Below are 22722 nucleotides of genomic sequence, written 5' to 3' on the forward strand. Positions count from 1 at the left end.
CCAGTTGACACAGAGATATCAATTATCGCTCTATAAAGAAGATCTGGGTAATTGAGGGCAGTTTAGAATGCCAACATGTGTTTTTACCTGACCTTCCAAAGAATAAGTACAATAAAAGAATTGGAAACAGTACAGCCAGGGCATCAATGAGACAACCAACGGCCCTTGGTGAAGTCAAGAGTGAGCTTTTGAACCCCTTATCTAGACAAAGTTCTGAAGAACATCAGATTGTAGGGACAAGGAAGTGATGGCTTAATAGGAGCACTTCCAGTGGTCCTCTAGGGTGCTGAAATGGTGGAACAAAATGCTCCGCCCAATGCAAAATGCAGGGCCTTGAAGAGCGATATCCTAGTGCATAGAGCTAGATAGACAGCCTCAAGTTCAGGAAACCAGTCATGCCATGGGCATGCTGATGTAGGGTAACCTCAAACATTCCAGGAGGCTGGCATCTATAATGTCTATCTGCCTTAAAAGAAAAACAAGATAAACCTGTTTGAAGAAGGCAGAACCGCATTTTGGGAAAAAACAAGAGATATGGTAAGAACTTACCTTTGTTATTTCGGTTTCTACGAAGTCCATAGGGTCCACAGGGTTGACCTTGGGGTATAGCTGGATCTGGATCCACGGGCACCACGCAGTTAAAGCTTTGCTGCTCCCAGGATGCACTTGGGTCCGTCCTCCTCTATACCCCGCCCCGGCCACAGGCACCTCAGTTGGTAAGCAGCCAAGGCCGGAGGAGGAGACTAAACAGAGAGAAGGAAGACTGGAACACACAAGAAACCATACTCACAGAAATGGGAGACGGAAAACCGGTGACCAGCCACACAGCCCATTTGAAGCCAGGTGCGTCAGGGCGGGCGCCCTGTGGACCCTATGGACTTCGTAGAAACAGAGATAACAAAGGTAAGTTCTTACCATATCTCTTGTTTTCTACTTCAGGGTTCATAGGGGGTCCACAGGGTTGACCTTGGGGATGTCCCAAAGCAGTTCAACTAAGGGCGGGGACGCTCCTGTGCTGAAAGGAGTACCCGGCGCCCAAAGGATGCATCCTGAGAGGCGAAGGTGTCAAACGCATAAAACCTCAAAAACGTCTGAATTGAAGACCAAGTAGCCGCCTTACACAGCTAAACAGCGGAGGCGCCACGTCTAGCAGCCCAAGAGGGACCCACAGAACGAGTGGAATGAGCCTTAACAGAGGCTGGCACAGGTAAACCCTCCTGCGCATAAGCCTCACAAATAACTGAACGAAGCCAACGAGCTAACGTTTGCTTGTTGGCAGGCCAACCCCTCTTGTGAAAACCGAAGAGGACAAACAAAGAATCCGACTTCCTAACCGAAGCAGTCCGGTCCACATAGATTCTAAGCGCCCGGACCACATCCAAGGAAGCCTCACCAGCAGAAAGTTCAGGTGACTGAAAAGCTGGCACAACAAGTTCCTGATTAATGTGGAACTTTGAAACCACTTTGGGCAAAAACTCAGGACGCGTGCGGAGCACTACCCTGTCCTGGTGAAAAATCAGAAAAGGAGGGCGACAGGAAAGCGCCCCCAATTCTGAAACCCTCCTGGCCGAAGCAATTGCCAGGAGAAAAATGGTCTTAAACGTCAGCCACTTGAGCTCCACCGACTCAAAAGGAGGACCCTGCAAGACCCGCAGCACCACCGCCAAGTCCCACAGAGCCACCGGAGGCACGAAGGGAGGCTGGATCCTGAGAACACCTTGGAAAAAGGTGTGAACGTCTGGCAGTGTAGCAATCCGTCGCTGAAACCACACGGACAAAGCAGACACATGAACCTTCAGAGAGGCCAGGCGTAAGCAGAGGTCCAAACCCGATTGAAGAAATTCCAAGATTCTGGAAACCCGAAACACCTGCGGATCATAGTTTCTGGATTCACACCACTGAAAATAAGTGCGCCACACCCTGTGGTAAATCCGCGCGGAAGCAGGCTTGCATGCCCTAAGCATGGTACCAATCACCGAACTGGAGAAACCCCTGGACCTCAAGACGGCTGTCTCAAGAGCCACGCCGTCAAAGACAGCCGACCCAGATCCGGGTAAAGGCAGGGCCCTTGAGACAACAGGTCCCGACGCTGAGGAAGAAGATAAGGAGCGTCGATGGAGAGGCACCTCAGATCGGAGTACCAAGGACGTCTGGGCCACGCTGGAGCCACCAGCACGAGTGTGCCGCCGTCCTGCTTGAATTTCCGCAGAACCCGAGGAAGTAAGGATATCGGAGGATACGCCAGGTGAAACGTCCATTTCACCGACAGAGCGTCTACCAGACAGGCGCCTGCGTCTCTTGTCCTTGACCCGTAAACGGGCAACTTGTGATTGTGACGGGAGGCCATCAAGTCCAGCTCCGGCAGCCCCCACCTGTCCACGAGTAGCTGAAACACCTCTGGGTGAAGCGACCATTCCCCGGGATGCGCGTCGTGACGGCTGAGGAAGTCCGCCTCCCAATTGAGGACTCCGGGAATGAAGACTGCCGAGATCGCTGGAACGTGACACTCCGCCCAAGCAAGAATGCGAAACACCTCCGACATTGCTGCCCGACTGCGAGTTCCCCCTTGGTGGTTGATGTACGCCACCGTGGTGGCGTTGTCGGACTGCACCTGAACCGCCCTTCCGTGAAGAGCGGGGCCGGACGACTGCAGGGCCCTGTACACAGCCCGCAGTTCCAGGATGTTGATGGGGAGAAGTGCTTCTTCCGCGGACCAACGACCCTGAAGCGATAATGAGCCGGTCACTGCCCCCCAACCCCGAAGACTGGCATCCGTCGTGAGTAGGACCCAGTCCGGGATCCAAAAGGGGCGCCCCTCGACCAGATGCGCCGTCTGAAGCCACCAAGCCAAAGACTGCCGAACCTCCGGGGACAACACCAGCATCTGAGAGCGGATCCGGTGAGGTAACCCGTTCCATTCCGATAGAATCAGCCCCTGCAGGGGCCGGGAATGGAACTGGGCAAATTCCACCATGTCGAAAGTCGACACCATGGACCCCAGAACTCTCATAGCTGAATGGACCGACAGGCGGCAACTGCTCAGGCAACTGTGTATCCGCAGTTGCAGGGAGGAGACCTTCTCTGGAGTCAGGAAAATCCGCTGCTGACGAGAATCCAGCAGGGCTCCCAAATGAACCATCCGCTGTGATGGAATCAGGGAAGACTTCTTCCAGTTTATCAACCACCCGTGTGCTTGAAGACAAGCAATGGTCAGGTGGAGATGTCGAAGAAGCATCTCCGGGGAGCTCGCCAGCAGCAGAAGATCGTCCAGGTACGGCAACAGACGTAGACCCTGACCCCGAAGGTGGGCAGCCATAACCGCCATCACCTTGGTGAACACCCTCGGAGCTGTGGAAAGGCCAAAAGGCAACGCCCGAAATTGGTAGTGATGGTTCAGGATAGCAAACCTCAGATACCGCTGATGTGCCGGTGCTATGGGCACATGGAGATAGGCGTCCTGGATATCGAGGGAGACCATATAATCCCCGGGTTCCATCGCCAGAATGATGGAACGTAACGTTTCCATCCTGAACCTGGGAACTCTGAGGTATCTGTTCAGAGACTTCAAATTCAGGATAGGGCGATGAGAACCATTGGGTTTCTGTACCAGAAACAGAGTAGAATAGTACCCCGTCCCGCGCTGAGACTGCGGAACGGGAACAATGACCCCTGCTTGTAGCAAGGATTCTATAGCTACCTAAATCTGACCAGCTTTGGTCTTGTCCAGAGACGGACTCGTACAGAAAAACTGGTGGGGCGGCCTGAACCGAAAAGACAGGGCGTACCCCTGAGAGACTACTTCTCGAACCCAGGCATCCGTGGTGGTATTGTGCCAACACTGGGCGAATTGGAGAAGTCGGCCTCCCACTCTGGGGTCCCCCAGAGAGAGGCCCGTCCCATCAGGCAGCAGGCTTATCCTCCTGCTTGGAAGGGCGCCGAGCACTCCATGCCTGCTTCTTGGGCTTGGGTGCGGCCTTGGTCGCCGAATGTCTCGGGAAGGACTGGCCCTTGGCCTTACCCTGAACCCGAAAGGACCGAAAGGCAGAGCTCCTCACTTTAGCCGGCGCAGAGGCCGAAGGGAGAAAAGCCGACTTGGACTTAGCCAAAGTATCCACTATTCTGTCCAAATCCGGACCAAATAGTAAATCACCATTAAAAGGCAAGGCCTCCAGACCCTTTTTTGAATCTGCATCAGCCCTCCAGGACCTCAGCCACAAGGAGTGCCGAGCAGACACCGCTGCAGCCGACACCCTAGAAGTGAGCAGGCTGGCATCCAAAGACGCTTCCCCAATATAGGAAGCTGCATCCCGCATCTGTCCCACTAACGCTCTCTGGATATCCGGAGCCTCATCAGGAAAGGTATCCTCCAAGGCATTGGCCCATGCCTCAATGGCTTTAGCCACCCAGGAGATAGCCATGGACGGGCGAGCCACCGCCCCGGAAAGAGAATAAATGGACTTTAAACAAGTCTCCACCTTCCTGTCCGTGGGATCCTTCAAAGAGGAGATAGACGGCAATGGCAGCATCGCGCTTTTGATCAAGCGGGTAACGTGGGAATCCACCGCCGGCGGAGTTTCCCATTTCCTGCAATGAGCTTCAGGAAAAGGATAGTTCGCCGCCAACCTCTTCTGTGGATGGAACCTCTTACTAGGTAATTGCCAGGCCGCCGCCATATGATCCGATAATTGATCAGACAGGGGGAACACAGTTGAAGTCACCTTGGCCTTTTTAAAATTAGGAAACTTCGACCTAGGAGCCGGCGCATCATCCTCAACATGTAGGATAGCCCGCACCGCCCTAACTAAGGCTGGAACATTAATGGAGGACTTAGCTTCCACCTCCTGCCCCATGACATCAGAGTCAGAGTCCTCACGGATTTCTCCATCATCTGAGGACACTTCCGAGTCCGACAACTGCGCAGCTAGTGAACCGGACGTTTAGACACCCTTGGTGGCACATCACCTTGCAACATGGACTGAAACGCCGAGGATGAAGCCGCCAGACTCTGTACGGAGCTGGATAGAACATCCACCCAAGGCGGAGGAGCCGTCGGAGCAAAACTCTGCAAAGGCACTACAGACTGACGTGTCCCTGGGGAAGACTGCACATACACAGGCAGTCCCGAGTAAGGACCCACAGTCTGGGCCCCGGGGGGAGACCGCAACACTTGTGGAACCCCCGGGGAATGGGGGATGGTGGGCTGCGGTAACGCCCTAGAAGGGACCGCTGATGGGACCGATAACCGCTCTGCAATAGACGCCAGCACCTGTGAAAACATCGCCCAAGGAGGGTCCTGTGATACAGGGGGGTTGGAGGGGCCCGGTACCAGCTGGCACCGCCCGCACAGACCATCCTGAGATAAGTCCTCCCCATCAACTCCAGCAGCACAGCGTCTGCAGGAAAATAGCACAGGAGCCACAGAGCGCTCAGTCTCCTCATCAGACATGATACCGTAAATCACAAGAAATAGGTATCACCAGAGGAATTACGGTTTTAACACCCGCGCACTCACCAGTATGCGACACAACAGCCCAGATATGGTACTGTGTAGCACCCAACAGTATGTGACTGACCCCACAAATACGTGTTTTATATAAGTGAGGGTCTCAGAAAAACGCCCTTCCCCCACACACCTGCCGGGCCGTAGGAGAAGGAAAGGGATAGTTATAAGCTGACAGCAAGGAGAATAAGTCACAGACAGGCAGCACTAGCAATAGTCACATACAATGCAGAAAAGTTAGTACTCACTGCACCTTCCACTACCATCAACCGCCCAGATTCAGTGTCTGGGAGGGCTATAGCGCTGTGTACACTGTCCTTTAGCAGGGGAGAGGTACACAGGGGGACCGGTCCACTTGATACCGCCTGGGAGTCTGCGATGTGCCAGTAAAGATGGCCGCCGGAGACCTCAGAGGAGGAGGACCGTAAGATAAGAGCAGCTCAGCGACGCCAGACTGCTAGTTGAAAGGCGCGATGAGCTGAGGGGAGGAGCCGCTAGACAGGGAAGGCTGCCTCCCCTGGCTAGCAATTAACCCCCGGGTTGCCGGTCCCGCTACCAGCCTGATACCCTGGTGGTCTAGCGGACACGCGGGGTATTCCTCAAGTGAGGGGGAGCCCGCTAGCGCCTCCGGTCTGTCCCCAGAGACCGGAGGCTCCTGACTGCATAGAAAGTATCCGCGGGCCGCCGCACGCGGCGACCGGCGGCTTACCTGATCCCCGTCGCGTCCGGCAGCAGTCAAGGGAGTCCCCAGAGCCCGGCTAGTACAGGCTCTGGGGTCCCGCCGCGATCCCCAGAGCTGTGCTGGCGTCGCGGCGCCAGCGGGGAGAAGGAGCGGCAGCGTGGACGTCCTAAAGGACAGTCTGATGCTGCCGCTCTAAAAGTGTAAAAAAAAAGTAGAAAAAAATAAAAAGTTTCTCTTTTAAAATTAAGCTTTGGGGCTGCTCCTGCAGCCCCACTGCGACAGGGTGACCCGACTCCGGCCGGGCACCAACTAAAACTGAGGTGCCTGTGGCCGTGGCGGGGTATAGAGGAGGACGGACCCAAGTGCATCCTGGGAGCAGCAAAGCTTTAACTGCGTGGTGCCCGTGGATCCAGATCCAGCTATACCCCAAGGTCAACCCTGTGGACCCCTATGGACCCTGAAGTAGAAAAAAGCAAATGTGGAATTGAACATATAGCACTGATTCCAGGTCATGCAGTATCGAACAACAGCATGTGGTTTGGTCTGAATCAACGATAATGAAACTGAAATCGAGGAACAGCATAGAGGTTAAGCTAGAGAAGTTACATTACCATATCCATGGACATAGTCTACAAACAATCATGACTCTGCCCCCCCACTCTCTCCTCAAAATAATTAGGACTATAAGTAGTGTTCACTCTAGCTCCGGCGGCAGGCAGGGCGCCGGAGCTAGAGAGGGCAACTTTATGCGCGCGCCTAAGACTCGCGTCCGAAAAAGGGGCGTGGCAATGAAAAGGGGGCGTGTCTATAAGAGAATGCAGTCCTGTATGACCAACACACTTAAACACTGGGTGGCGCAAACAAAACTAAAGATGAAAATGTATGGTTACTATTTGCTAAGCTGTATTCTCTGAACTGGAATACGTATTAGTTTTAATCATTTACATTACATCTTTACAAACAGAATCATAAAACAGCCTGGAGAAACCTCTGGGTTGTGATCTTGATGAGTATATGCTACATAAATAAATCGCCATATTGCAAGTTACTTTTAGCTACATTCCTTTATTACTACTGAGATAATGCCTCGGGATAACTACAAGTATTGTAAAGGGATCTAGCCATTGGCAGAAAAATTTGAACGATTTATCGATGGATAGGCTCTGAACGATAAAAACGTGCACTCCCGCGGCCGACAAATTGGGTCTTTTGTCTCTCCAACATGTTGGTCAATTATCGTTTATCGCTGACAGATATTAGAAATATGTGTCGCGGTAAACGACAAACGAGTTTATTTTTATGAGAATTAATACAAACATAGAAAAAAAAAATCCACTCCCAGAATGTCATGCAATATTGTTTGTCGTTTGCAAAAATCTGTCATGTACACGACAGATATCTGTCACAGCAGCCCCAGGAATTTTCAAAAGATAAATCTTTTGTCTTTCAGAAAGATCTGCTAATGGATAGGCTCCTTAATGCTGCCCATCCACTAGGCGATTAAACTTAGCGATGGAGCGATAACGACGGTCATTATCGCTCCATCGCTTGGTAATCGCCCGCAAATCGGGCAGTAAAAGGTTAAAAACGACCAGCGATGCGCGCGCCCGCTGGTCGTTTTTAACATCAAATCATCGCCTGAACATGACGGTCAACCTGACGACCACCATCAGGTTTCTATGTTCGAGGATGATTGATCTGCATACACTGAACGTCTGAAAGTTCAGTGCATGCAGTTCACCCCGCGGGAGACGACGGCGTCGTAATTGTACCGTCGTCTCCCGCATCATTAAATGGATGGGCAGCACAAGTCACAACAAAAACATTTTATTTTGGTCAATATTCACTAATCTCCGTATGCAAGATCCCCTACAACCAGATAACTTCACTATCACCACAAGTTTTGATCTGAAATGATATAGACAGTATAAACAAAATCACAATGATAATATTTTACTTAAGCCCTGCAAAAAAATAAAAGTTTGTTGCCACTTACATTAGCGCGCAAATCTCTTCAGATGCACAAAACTTTTTTTTTTCATCTCGTGGAACATTATTAATAATGAAGTTGAGTGCCTTTAGTGCCTTTATTCCAGGATAAGAACATTTGTTGGTTGGATAATAGAAAGTGTAAGTTAATAGAATGTTTTAAATAGTACACGCCAATATACAAAGCGTAATATATAAGCATTGCTCACCTCTAATCGAACATTAACATGAGGCCACTTTTCCATAATTACATAACCCAGTGTTAACAAGAATGAATCCTGTACCGCTTTTACTCCTAAAAAATAAATGAATAATACACTTTAAAAAACTTAATATGAATATTTTCGATACTTGAATCTTGATACTTGAATTGCACTATAAATCTAAACTGGCTTAGACATTTACAGCACACAGGAATCTGGGGTCATTATGCATCAACTTACTACCTATTGGCAAAAGACTTGACCACCGTAGAGCAACTCTACTCTTTATTAAGGGTTCTGCAACGTTTATTCAGCAGAGGATCCACCTCACCCCTGGAGCCCTTAATCTTACTGGAGAATAACTGACTAACTCAGGAGTAGCCAACCCTGGTCCTCGAGAGCTACCAACGGTGCATGTTTTCCAGGTATCCTCACAGAATCACAAGTGAAATAATTATCTTTTAAAATGTGTAATGACAACACCTGTGCACCAGCCAGGTGGTCGGGAAAACGTAAACTGTTAGTAGCACTAACTGCTGTGTTTACCAGGAAGGAGAGAAGAGATGCAGCTATAGGTTAGGTTATATTATCTGGGGAGTTGCTACGAAACTAAAGTTCCAGCATTCCCTCCCACCGATCAGCTGGTAAAGCATGCTGGGACTTGTAGTTTCACAACTGCAGGAGAGCCACAGGTTGGCCAGGCCTTTCCTAGATTGTAAGAGATGCAGTCTGGCAAAAATTATCAGGTAACTGTGATGATTTTAAGGCAGAAACAACATACTGATACATGGGAGGAGGAGGGGTCATTAAAGACTGATTGTCGAAAGGGTGGAAGAATTCCCAACACATCAGAAACCTGAAACTGCAAGGGTTCTAAAGCAGTGCCCATCCCGCTAGAAGTACTTCTTTCTATTTGCAGCATAACGTGTAGTACTACCAGATTAGCCATGGTAGGTTAAATTCACTCAACATGGTAATACAGTAGCAGCGGGTGTTTTCTTTGTGTGCGCCCATATCTACACGGCTAATCACCTAACTGCGAGTAAATATACAAGCAAAGTCTACAACCTGTACAACACTAGGATAAAAATAAAGTGAAAATCTTGATACTTACCCTCCTCACTGCCACACCTACAAATATCCTGAAATAGAACAGGAATATTGCAATAATTACTTCAGTCGCTAACATACATTAGTTTTATCTGGTAAAATATCTAATATCCTTATTTACACTAATGTGTCCCTTTAATATTATCCCTTATTTAGAAATGGATAACATTCTTATTTAATAAGAGATTTAACAGTGATACTAAGGAGTGACTATTCCAGCTGCCAGAGCAGATCTTAAATCATTATCAGAAGCAGCCAAAAAGCAATAGCAATTGCCAATTCATTTGCTTGCATTTAAGACCATGTAGAGATACTCAACCCGTTTTGTCAATTTATATGTTCCTATTTTGGTTTTGGGTATAATGTGAACAATCAAATTTAGCTGCATTCACTTGATGCTAATAATGGTCCTGTAGGGAGAACTTATCCAATGCTTGTCGTGAGCTTTTTAAATCTTCTCTAATGGGAGTTTGAAAAAAAAGCTTTAACTGAGCGCGACAGAGGATCTCCTGCTCAGACTTCTATAGGCGTCTTGGAAACTACAAGATTGAACAAAAGGAACTGGCCCAGGCAAGTACTTTAGGATTCTTTTTTATGATAAGAATAGATCGAATGTAATTTTGTATGGATTTATCCTTTAATGTTCTGCTGACTATAAGCTTCTGTACTCAGGAGAATTTAATTTACCGGCAGGTGGGATGTCAGCGCACAGAATGCCGGCACCGGAATCCCGACACCAGTCACAATCCCGGCTCCAGCATGCAGACTGTAAGTAGTGGGGTTAGAGGGGGGGGAGGGTTTAGGGGTTAGACACTAGGGGTGGGGAAGGAAATTAGGTTTAGGCTGCATGGGGGATTAGGTTTATGGGTAGGGTTAGTAGGATCCTTAACCTGTCGGTATTCTGTCCGCCGGGATCCCGAGCACCGGCATCCCATACCCAACCCGTAGCAGTCTGTTTAGCAACCAAACAGGTAAATTCTAGCTTGCACTCCATCTCTGTAAAATGAGACTCTGTTGACTTCAATTTGTTAATATACATCCCAGCTGTTGCCCAATAACTATATAAAGCCAAAAAAGTCAGGAATGCACATTCTTAGAACTGTAGTACCCAAATTCACCTTCCAGCCTGAATAGAGTTGCTAAGCACAGTGCTGCCTAGAAACCACAGGTTTGGATCTCCATGGGTGTGCTGAAGATAAAGGTTTTGGGGTCTATGTAATTAGCCTTGAGGATAGATAAAATGGATGGAGATAAGTACCAACCAAACAGCTCCTGTCATTTTTCAAAAAGAGCCTGTAAAGTGACAGGTAGGAGCTGATTGTTTGATACTTTATCTCCATCCACGGCTTAGTATATAGACCCCTTTATCTTTAAACTGTAGAGTCTTGAAGAGTAAGTACATTAAATAGGCGATGCCCAGATTCTGGTGTTGCTGTTTCACAGCCAGAAAAGTGTGCCAGCTATTCACTGAACAGTGATCAACTTGTGGTCTATTTAGACCATACAGCTGATCACTGGGGCCCGACTCCCGGCTCTGCCTGTTAAAGCAGAGCAGGAGTTGGGAAACCCTGGATAACGCCATGTCGAGGTGGCATTATCATCACAGGGCTTCCCCCGGTATTTTTTCACAATTAATTTTTAGCAACTTTGAACAGATCACATTTCACATTACAATTATGAGAAATGCGATCTGATTACTAAAAAAAGTGATAATTAGGGTTTGGAGTATAATTTTACGAATTCTACTTCAATTACCCTAAATAAATTTATGTGACACTAAAATATGAAAACACCTTTTTTCATTTTATTTTAGTAAAAATATTATTAATAAATAGAGCCCATAGAGTGCAATAAATGCATACCTTTAGGCATGTCACTTTAAAGTACATTTTCTGCTTTAGGTGATATTAGCTTTCAACAATACTGGTTATTTTACTAAACAGTGGCTAGTCTGTGTGACAACCATAACCCGTTTACACTGTTTAAAATTTTTGTCTACATTTATCAAAACTTTAATATAAAAAACATACCAGAATAGTGCCAAAAAAATCTTCCACAAGAGCAGGAATTGAGGAGTTTATGTCTTTACAAATTTTCAGAAACTCCAGGGCTCTATCAAACCATAGGACCATGTAACAAAGAAAATAACATTTATAAAACAGCCATAACGTCTTACATTCTGTGTTACTATGATTTCCATGGACATTTCAACCTGTGCTGAAAGTAAATGCACCTATTGCCTAGGGAAACAGCGAAGGCAGACACTGAGTGGGATAATGCAACCTAGAACAGTGGTTTTCAAACTCGGTCCTCAGGACCCCACACAGGTCACGTTTTCCAAGTCACCTAGCAGGTGATCAGGAATACATTACTCAGTGACCCAGGTGGAGTTAATTATTTCACTTGATTCTGTGAGGAGACTTGGAAAACATGCACTACTGTATTTGGGGTCCTGAGGACCAAGTTTGAGAACCTGTGACCTAGAATATCACCAAGTGCATCACTGATTTCATGTTTTTGAAATTAAGGTTTGAAAAAAGAAAAGCTTGCTATTGTAGACCTAACTTGTTAGAAAAGTTTGAGGCCCGGATCAGCAGAAAAGGGATTTTTCAACGGTTTTATTTTTTATTCATAAATCGACAATTAAACAACATAATACTAATCTATTAGAAAAGAAAAGCTCCATCATACAGTAATATATGATGTTGCTACATGGAGTAATTTATCGATGAGGAAAGTAATAACCCAGGTACTAAGAAATAGAGTAATTGAATTAGCGATGTGAACTTACTCAGGGTATCTACACTCACATCTCAAACTTTGTCCAGCAGTTGTGGTGTACAACAATGGAGAATCAACGTCCATGGATCCAAGGATATAGTCAAAAAACAATAAGGCACTCACCAATTTCCAAGTGTAAGAGGTTCTTTTATAAGAAAAACAAACTCACGTCACATAAATTGTTGGTCAAAATTTCGACCCATCTCTATTAACCACTTAACGACATTTTTTTCCAAAAACAGCTCAGAAATAGCAATTTTTATGGTATACTGTAATGATGGCCATTGACAGCTGTACCATCGATGGCCGATGGGGTCAACCATCAATAGAAACCATTGATTGTTTAAGGCCACAGCCACCGATGTTTCCTTAACATCAGTTTGCAAACCATCGATGGTCTGTGGCCATCCCTAGTATACCGTATAGTATACCATCCCTAAGCGGAGGCCCCATATCGAGTCTTGATCGTACAGGACTGCCATAATAGAACTAAAATGACCTATTACTTCAATGTTAAAAATAAATAAAAACAATATATTTTAGATGTGCCGCAACATCATGACGTGACCTGGTGTCATGACGTCACTGTTCAATGACTGCCGTTGTGGGAGTAGCTTTGCAGCCATTCTCTCACCAGCTACTTCTCTTCCACAGCGCCGAAGCCCCCTACAGATGCCACTGGACCCTCCCACACACCTGCCGGACCCATCTGCACCTTATCGCCGGACCCTTTGCACCCCACAGCTGGACCCCCACGCACCACCGCCAGACCCCTGCCTACGCCACTGGTCTCCCAGGTATTCTAAATCCGAAATGCTCCTGGTCCTTAGCATTTTGGATATGGGAGACTATACTTGTACACATACACACATTATGTATATCTCGATATCTATATAATCCAGCCGGCGGCACTCAGAAAGAATGAGACTTTGTCGTTCATCCAATAGACTAAGTCTCATTCTTTCTGAGTGCCGCCAGCTGGATTTTGTATTTGGGCTACGCTATCATTTTCGTGGAAGACCTTGGAGGGCACATGTTTGCTGCTATTTGTGCTTTATTTATTGAGGAGTGCCACTTCCAACAAAATAAAAATGTAAATATCTATATATAAAATCAGAAAACTCAGCACTCACCATTCTTAAATCACTCACAATAATACATAAATAATATGAGATATGGTAAGAACTTGTTATCTCTATTGCTACGAAGTCCATAAGGTTCCACAGGATACCTTGGGGTACGGGCGATGGCGGCAGACATCGGGCACCTCAGAGTTAAGTTTTCAGCCTCCCTGGATGCACTGGGGACCTTTTCCTATACCCCACCCCTGAGCCAAGGCAAATCAGTTATGTAACAAGCCATATGCCGGAGGAGAAGAAAGAGATAGAAGAAAGTTCTGGAACACACAAGAATCACATTCACACCAGAAGCAGACAAAAAAAACGGTGACCAGAGCAAAGCCCATCTGCAGTACAGGTGCGACAGGGCGGGAGTCCTGTGGAACCCTATGGACTTCGTAGAAACAGAGATAACTAGGGTAAGTTCTTACCATATCATATTTTCTACTTCAGGGTCAATAGAGTATCCACAGGTTACCTTAGGATGTCCCAAAGCAGTATCCTTTAAGGGTGGGGACGCTCCTGTGCTTAAAGGAGAATCCGCCGCCTGAAGGAAGCATCCTGAGAGGCGAAGGTGTCAAATGCATAATACCTCACAAACGTATGGACAGAAGACCACGTGGCTGCCTTGCAAAGCTGAACAGCAGAGGCACCACAGCGAGCTGCCCACGAAGGACCCACAGACCTTGTGGAATGAGCTTTAACAAAGGATGGAACAGGAAGACCTTCATGAATGTAAACCTCAGAAATTGCCATGCGAATCCATCCTGCCAAAGTTTGCTTAGTGGCAGGCCAACCCTTCTTACGGAAGCCAGAGAGGACAAACAAGGAGTTCGACTTCCTAAATGAATTGGTATGGTCAACATAAATCCTTAGAGCATGTACCACATCCAAGGAGGCCTTACCAACCGAGAGGTCTGGAGAATTAAAGGCCGGCACAATAATTTCCTTGTTAATGTGGAAACTAGATACCACCTTAGGTAGGAAACCAGGACGAGTGCGAAGCACCGCCCTGTCCCTATGAAAAATTAGAATGGGAAATCGACTCTAGAGAGCCCCCAATTCTGAGACCCTTCTGGCTGAAGCAATGGCCAGAAGAAACACAGTCTTAGCTGTAAGCCATTTTAAATCCACTGAGCCCAGTGGTTCAAATGGTGGTCCTTGGAGAGCCCTCAGGACCACAGCCAAATCCCAAGGAGCCACTGGTGGAATAAAGGGAGCCTGAAAACTAAGTACACCTTGCAGAAAGGTGCGGACATCAGGAAGAGTAGCAATCCTGAAACCACACTGACAGGGCAGAAACTTGCACCTTCAGGGAAGCAAGGTGAAGACCGTGATCTAAGCCCACCTGTAGAAAGCCAGAACACTGGATATCCTGAACACCTGAGGATCGTAGCCTCTAGGGCGACACCATTCAAAGAAAGTATGCCACACTCTGTGGTAAATTCTTGCAGACACAGGCTTCCAAGCTCTGAGCATGGTGTTAACTACAGAGCTGGAAAAACCCCTGGATCTTAAGAGGGCTGTCTCAACAGCCATGCAGTCAAAGACAGACGACCCAGGTACGGGTAATTGCAAGAACCTTGAGACAACAGGGAGACAACAGGTCCGGACGTTGAGGCAACAGCATCGGAGTGTCTACAGAGAGACTCCGAAGATCTGAGTACCAGTGACATCTGGGCCACGCTGGAGCCATCAACAGGAGCGTGCCTCCTTCTTGCTTGAATTTTCGAATCACTCGAGGAAGAAGAGAGAATGGAGTAAAGAGGTATGCAAACTGGAAGGTCCAACGGACTGATAGAGGGTCTACCAGAAGAGCCTCCGCGTCTCTTGTTCTTGACCCGTACACAGGCAGCTTGTTGTTGTGTCGGGAGGCCATGAGGTCTACCTCTGGAAGGCCCCACTTTCCACCAGGAGTTGAAACACCTCCTGGTGAAGAGACCATTGTTCCTGGATGCACTTCTTGACGACTGAGAAAGTCTGCTTCCCAGTTGAGGACTACTGGTATGAACACCTCCGTGATAGCAGGGAGGTTGCTCTCCGCACAAGTCAGAACGCGGGACACCTCTGTCAGTACCGCCTGACTTCGGGTTCCTCCTTGGCGGTTTATGTAAGCCAATGTGGTGGCGCTGTCTGATTGTATCTGCACGGGTTTTCCGTGGAGAACATGTCTTGCTTGCTGGAGAGCTTTGAATACCGCCCGAAGTTCCAAGATGTTTATTGAAAGCGCAGATTCTGCTGGTGTCCACCTGCCATGGAACAAGTGTGGACCTGTCACTGCTCCCCAGCCTTGGAGACTGGGGTCTGTTGTCAGAAGGACCCAGTTCGCCACACAAAAGGGGCGTCCCCTGTTCAGGTGAGACGTCTGCAGTCACCAGGCCAGAGACAGACGTACCTCCGGGGAAAGTACCATGGTCTGTGCCTTTATCCGATGGGGCAACCCATTCCATTTGGAGAGGATCAATTTCTGCAGAGGTCTGGATTGAAACTGGGAATATTGCACTATGTTGAACATTGACACCATGAAGTCCAGTAACCTCATCGCCGAGTGAACAGACACCTTGCGGCTCTGAAGGCAACTGCGTACCATTGCCTGTAATGCAGAGATCTTTTCCTCCGTCACAAAGATCCTCTGTTGTTGAGAGTCCAACAGGGCCCAGAGATGGAGCATCCTCTACGAGGGAACCAGGGTGGACTTCTTCCAGTTTATCAACCAGTCGTGATTCGGCAACATAGATATAATCAGTTGCAGATGACGCTGGAGAACCTCTGTAGACCCTGCTAACAACATAAGATCGTCCAGATAACGCAACAAGCAGGCCCCCTGCATCCGCAGGTGGGCTGCCATGACCGCCATGACTTTGGTAAAGACACGAGGCACTGTGGCCAGACCAAAGGGCAGTGCCTGGAACTGGAAATGTTGGTCGAGCACTGCAAACCTGAGGAATTGCTGGTGTGCTAAGATAATATCGACATGCAGGTAGGCGTCCTGAATGTCCAATGACACCATGAAATCCCCAGGTTCCATTTCCAGAATAATGGAACGCAGGGTCTCCATCCTGAGGAGAGGGACCCTCGAGGACTTGTTGAGGGATTTCAGGTTGAGGATGGGTCCGTAAGACCCATTGGGTTTCCACACCAGAAAGCGTTTGGAATAGAAACCCGTGCCCCTCTGGGGTAACGGAACAGGCACTATAACTCCAGCCTGGAGCATAGAGTGCAACACTTTCTGGAGTTCCAGGGCCTTGTCCTTACCTGACGGAAGGACTGTGGTGAAAAAACGGCTGGGAGGCCTTCGCTGGAAGGAGAGGGCATACCCCCGAGAGACCACCTGGGCAAACTGAAGCAGGCGTCCTCCCACTCTTTGGTCCCCCAAGGGAAGGCTCGTCCCGTTAGACTGAAGGCTTATCGTCCGACTTGGGAGTAGGACATCTTGTACTCCAAGCCTGCTTCTTTGGCTTGGCAGATTTTCTGTTACCCGACTGTCTGGGAAAGGTCTGTGGGCCTGATTCAGAGTTGGGAATAGAGTGAGATATCTCTCTCAGCTGTGAATCTGAACAGACCATATTGCAATGCAAGGGGTTTAAAAACATCCATTTTTTTACATGTGGGGTAAATACTGGCTGATTTTGCATGTAACCCACAAATACTGCACAGCTTTATTATTACTCTACAATGTAGATGTCCGTTTGCAAACCCTCCTCCCAAATCTAAATCTCTCTGCACAATTTAAATCTGCCCCACCTGCAGTGCAGCATGGTTTCACCAAGATTATCAGTTGAGAGAGATATCTCACTCTATTCCCATGTCTGAATCAGGCCCAGTATCTTGGACTTACCCTGGGCCCTATAAGGCCGAAAGGACGAAGTACCAGACCTGATGTGACTGTAGCCGATGGCAAACACACAGATTTAGCTGCTGCCAGAGTGGTCACAATTTTGTCCAGATCAGGAGCAAACAGGACCTGTCCATTAAAGTGCAAGCATTCCAATCCCTTCTTGGAATCTGCATCGGCTTTCCAAGAGCGCAACCACAGGGAGCGGCGAGCTGCTACTGCTGCCGAGGAGATTCTGGAAGTGAGGAGCCCTATATCTAAGGCTGTTTCATTGATGTAAGTGGCTGAGTCTCTGAGATTGTCCACTAACTCCACCTGTTCAGGGTAAGAGTCAGTGTCCAGAGACGCTTCCAAGGTATCCGCAGCGGGTCTGATAGCCCCTTCAGCAAGGGAATAAATGGATTTTAGGCATATTTCCACCTTGCAATCCGTAACATCCTTTAAGGAGGACATGGAGGGCATGGGCACTCCTCACTAGGCGTGTGACATGAGAATCCACCTGTGGAGGCGTTTCCCATTTGGAAAAATAATTATCCGCAAATGGATATGCAAAGGCCAAGCGTTTTTGAGGCTGGAACCGCTTACCCGGATTTTTCCACGCCTCCTCTAAATGATCCACTAACTGACCAGATAGAGGAAATACAGTGGCATCTCCCTTGACATCCTTAAAGTAGGCATATTTAGATTTGGCCACGGGGGGATCCTCATCCTCAATAACCAAGGCCGCACGGACTGCCCGTATAAGGCCAGGTATATAGACTTTAGATTTAGACTCCGCCTTCTTTGCATGAAGGGGCTCTTGGTCTGAAAAGTCAATAATTTCACCGTCATCAGATGTCATGTCATCATCATACTGAGCCGTCTGAGACAATAAAGGCCGCTTAGAAGGCCGTAATGGTGACTCCCCCCGTCAGGTGCTGTATCGTAGTGGACAATGAAGTCACCCACACAGGCTCCTGCGACACCTGGGGGGTGAAACCGGGAGACCCTGAGGTATCATCAACTGCCTGGGGAATCCCTGCATGGGTGATGAGACTACCGTCTGCTGTGATAACCCCATCTGGGGAAACGCAGGAGGCGTCGCCAACTGGCCCACAAGGGTTGTAAGTGCCTTAGCAAAACAAGCACAGGGTGGTTCCTGTACAGGCGCAGTGACAGAAAACAGGCATGATATAAGGATAACATGCCCTGCATAAACCCTCAGCGTTCACATCTCCCTCCGGTAACTATACATTACATGTGGTACATTTTAGCTGAAGAGGATATTCACGTTCACTCCCAGACATGATGAGTGTAGACGGAGCGTATGTGACTCCCCACACAGAAAAACACTTTGTTTACTGTGAGGCAATGAACACCCTGCAAAACCGCATCGCAAGGGCTTTAGCAGAGGAAGAACAGGGATAGTAAAATGGCTGATAGTCAGAAGTGAAAGTACAGTCAGACAGCGCTAGCAGATATTCACAAACAATGCAGAAATAATTAAATAACCTGCACTACAAGCACTGTGATCAACTACACAGACCAGATACTGGTAGGAAACAGCGCTGCACACTCTGACCTTATCGGAGGAGAGGTATGCGGGGGGACCCGGACCGCGATGCCACCTGTATCAAACTCCAACAGCGTTTGCACACTTCCTAGAAAATGGCCACTGAGGAGCTGAGAGGAGGCGGGCCCATGGGAGGAGCGCTGACACAGCTCACTAGACCACTGTGGAAAGGCACTGTGCAGCGGGGAAGGTGCCAGCTGTGAGACAGGGAAGGCGCGCTCCCCTGGCATGCTATTAACCCCTGGGACGCTGGAGCATATCCACACTGCTGCAGCCCGTTGTCCCTGCTGGTCTAGTGGAAAGCGCAGGATTAGTACCTGGCTCCACGCACAGCCTTTCCCCAGGAAGCCCCCTGCGCAAGGACGAAATGACTGTGAATCGGCGGGAACCCTCCATCTGATGCGACCATGCCAGGCAAGTTGTTAAGGGAAATGGCAAAACTGCCAACATCTGCAGTCCATGAACCGGAAGTGACGTCACTTACGATGTAAACAAAAAATATATCAAAGTTTATATATATATATATATATATATATATATATATATATATATATATATATATATATATATATATATACACACACACATATATACATATATATACACACACACACATACATATATACAGTCAAAAAATAGGTGGCTGGGCTAGTGTGACATATCAATACATACATGCATACACACAAACTATAAATGGAGTATTTTTTATTTCTTTTCTAAATGTCAAACTCATAACACTATTTTAGCACAATTTACTGTAAACAAGAATCAGTATTATTAGCATAAAGATTGTACTTATCTTGGAAACCAGCCCCTGCTGAATCAGAGACCAGCTTTCCTGACATTTGCTTCTGCAGAAGTGCTGAATGCATTTCAGTAATAAACGGACATGCTCAAATTCATTGCGATCCAGTTCCTACAAGACAAAATGCTACTTTTAAAATAAAGAATGGCTGTGCTAAACATAGCTGTAATTGCACTGCTAGATACCCACCTTATTAATCAGTTTGTCCAGCTGGTTTAAAAGCATCTTGCCATAATGTTGCTGTGGACAGTTTGGGTTGTCTTCAAATAATTCATTAATTTTCTGAAACCCTTTGCCTTTACAAGCATCAGTTATGAGACTTTCCAGCTTAATAAAAAAGTAAAAAAGAAATTGATAAAAAGATCTTGCACTTACTAGGAATAAAACTTTATCAACTCGCTACATTTGTGAATGTTATGTCATTTTTTACACGGCCTACACAATAGGCCCTAATGTGAAGAGATTTCCAAACAGCCTTGTTATCCCCCGACCCCACCTACTGATTATTGTGAAGTTTGTTAGTTAAATGTAAAAATGTGAGTCAGTATAATGCATTTTTATTCTTATACACCTATTACAGTTATTGTGGGCAGCATGAAATAAAGTGTGCAAATAAAAAGAAAAAAATTTAAAAAATGTAAAAACATAACCCCCCCCCCCACACTTCCCCGAGAGTCCATGCCACTTGCTCCCGAACAGTAATTCATTTTAACTGTAAAGGCCATGGTAATTTATTAAAACATCATAATTTACTATATGTAAGCCACAGCGTCAAACCAAAAATACATTTCTTAGTTAATATATAAAATACTTTAGTTAGCATGTAAACAAATATTACACAGAACTTCAATAATCCATAAGTAACCATGACCATCCAAATTACCCTTTCCACCATTCAATTATGGCTTAAGAGCTGCCAATCTGGCCCTGAAGAACACCAAACCACCATTAATCATCTAGACCAGGTATGTTCTACTTCCAAAATAGTGATTTACTTTCACGTGTCAACACTAATCGTGATCTACCCCACCTTCCTACCACCATTTACAGTGCACCCGAAAAGTATTCACAGCGCTTTACTTTTTCCACATGTTAGCCCTATTCCAAGATGGATTCAATTAATTTTTGTCCTCAAAATTCTAAACACAATACCCCATAATGACAACATGTAAAGTTTTTTTGAGGTTTTTGCAAAAGTAATAAAAAACAAAAACTACTAAGAAATCACATGTACATAAGTATTCACTGCCTTTGCCATGAAGCTCAAAATTGAGCTCAGGTGCTATCTGTTTCCACTGATCATCCTTGAGATGTTCCTACAGCTTAATTGGAGTCCACCTTTGGTAAATTCAGTTGATAGGTGTATGCCTTTTAAAATCATATCCAGTCTATATAAGGTCTTGACAGTGCATGTCAGAGCACAAACCAAGCATGAAGTCCAAGGAATTGTCTGTAGACCTCAGAGACAGGCTTGTCTCGATGCACAAATCTGGGGAAGGGTACAGAAAAATATCTGCTGCTTTGAAGGTCCCGATGAGCATAGTGGCCTCCATCATCTGCAAATGGAAGAAGTTCGGAACCACCAGGACTCTTCCTAGAGCTGGCCGGCCGTCTAAACTGAGCGATCGGGGGAAATGGGCCCTAGTCAGGAAGGTGACCAAGAGCCCGATAGTCACTCTGTCAGAGCTACAGCATTCCTCTGTGGAGAGAGGAGAACCTTCCTCTCTGCAGCAATCCACCAATAAGGCCTGTATGGTAGAGTGGCCAGACAGAAGCCACTCCTTAGTAAAAAGCACATGGCAGCCCGCCTGGAGTTTGCCAAAATGCACCCGAAGGACTCTCAGACAATGCTGAGACAAAGATTGAACTCTTTAGCGTGAATGCCAGGCGTTATGTTTGGAGGAAACTAGGCACCGCCCATCACCAGACCAATACCATCCCTACAGTGAAGCATGGTGGGAGCAGCATCATGCTGTGGGGATGTTTTTCAGCGGCAGGAACTGGGAGACTAGTCAGGATAGAGGGAAATATGAATGCAGCAATATACAGAGACATCCTTGATGAAAACCTGCTCCAGAGCGCTCTTGACCACAGAATGGGGCGACCGTTCATCTTTCAGCAGGACAATGACCCTAAGCACACAGCCAAGATCAAAGGAGTGGCTTCAAGACAACTCTGCGAATTTCCTTGAGTGGCCCAGCCAGAGCCCAGACTTGAATTCGATTGAACATGTCTGGAGAGATCTGAAAATGGCTGTGCACCGACGCTTCCCATCCAAACTAATGGAGCTTCAGTGGTGCTGCAAAGCGGAATGGGCGAAACTGCCCAAAGATAGGTGTGCCAAGCTTGTGGCATCATATTTAAAAAGTCTTGAGGCTGTAATTGCTGCCAAAGGTGCATCAACAAAGTATTGAGCAAAGGTTGTGAATACTTATCTACATGTGATTTCTTAGCTTTTATTTTTTAAAATTTGCAAAAATCACAAAAAAACTTTTTATACGTTGTCATTATGGGGTATTGGGTATAGAATTTTGAGGACAAAAATTAATTTATTCCATTTTGGAATAAAGCTGTAACATAACAAAATGTGGAAAAACTGAAGCATTGTGAATACTTTGCAGATGCACTGTATAATTTTAAACAAATGTGTATTCAGATGAGCATGTAAAAAAAATAAATAAATAATACACAATTATGGTATAACATACCTTTGATAATTCCTTTTCTCCAAGGTCCATAGGGTCCACAGGATCTACCTTGGGGGTTTGTAGTTGGATCACAACCAATGCACCAAACAGCAAAGCTTTAGAGCTCCCAGAATGCACTGGTCCTCCTCACTATATACCCCGCCCCCAGCCACAGGCATTCAGTTTGTAACCAAGCCTTGCGGCAAGAGACGAAGAGTGGAGAATCACTCAATCATGCGAAGTGGGAATCTGTGAAAAAAAGGCTTAAAGAACAGATCCCAACTGAGGCCAGGTGCATCAGGGTGGGTGCACTGTGGACCTTAAAGAAAAGGAATTATCAAAAAGGTATGTTATAGCACAATTCTGTATTTCTTCTTCAGGTTCCATAGGGTCCACACGATCTACCTTGGGGACGTCCTAAAGCAGTTCCCTTAAGGGTGGGGACGCTCCTTCGCAGAGA

General features: G+C 46.9%; 1 protein-coding gene across 4 annotated transcripts in view; it reads right to left on the minus strand.

Annotated features, from left to right (window-relative positions):
• SYCP2L (synaptonemal complex protein 2 like) overlaps window positions 1-22722 on the minus strand; it is a 314762-nt gene that overhangs the window by 258854 nt on the left and 33186 nt on the right. For all 4 annotated transcript variants that reach the window (XM_088471654.1, XM_088471653.1, XM_088471652.1 and 1 more), the window contains exons 3-8: window positions 19765-19902; window positions 19568-19686; window positions 11515-11614; window positions 9489-9516; window positions 8381-8466; window positions 8179-8267 (exon numbers count right to left, since the gene is read on the minus strand). In XM_088471654.1, coding sequence (XP_088327780.1) covers window positions 8179-8267; window positions 8381-8466; window positions 9489-9516; window positions 11515-11614; window positions 19568-19686; window positions 19765-19902 — 560 coding nt within the window. The remainder of the gene's footprint in view (window positions 1-8178; window positions 8268-8380; window positions 8467-9488; window positions 9517-11514; window positions 11615-19567; window positions 19687-19764; window positions 19903-22722) is intronic.

Source organism: Taudactylus pleione, unplaced genomic scaffold (genome assembly GCF_031769625.1).
Source record: "Taudactylus pleione unplaced genomic scaffold, aTauple2 ptg000116l, whole genome shotgun sequence".
Lineage (NCBI taxonomy): Eukaryota > Metazoa > Chordata > Amphibia > Anura > Myobatrachidae > Taudactylus > Taudactylus pleione.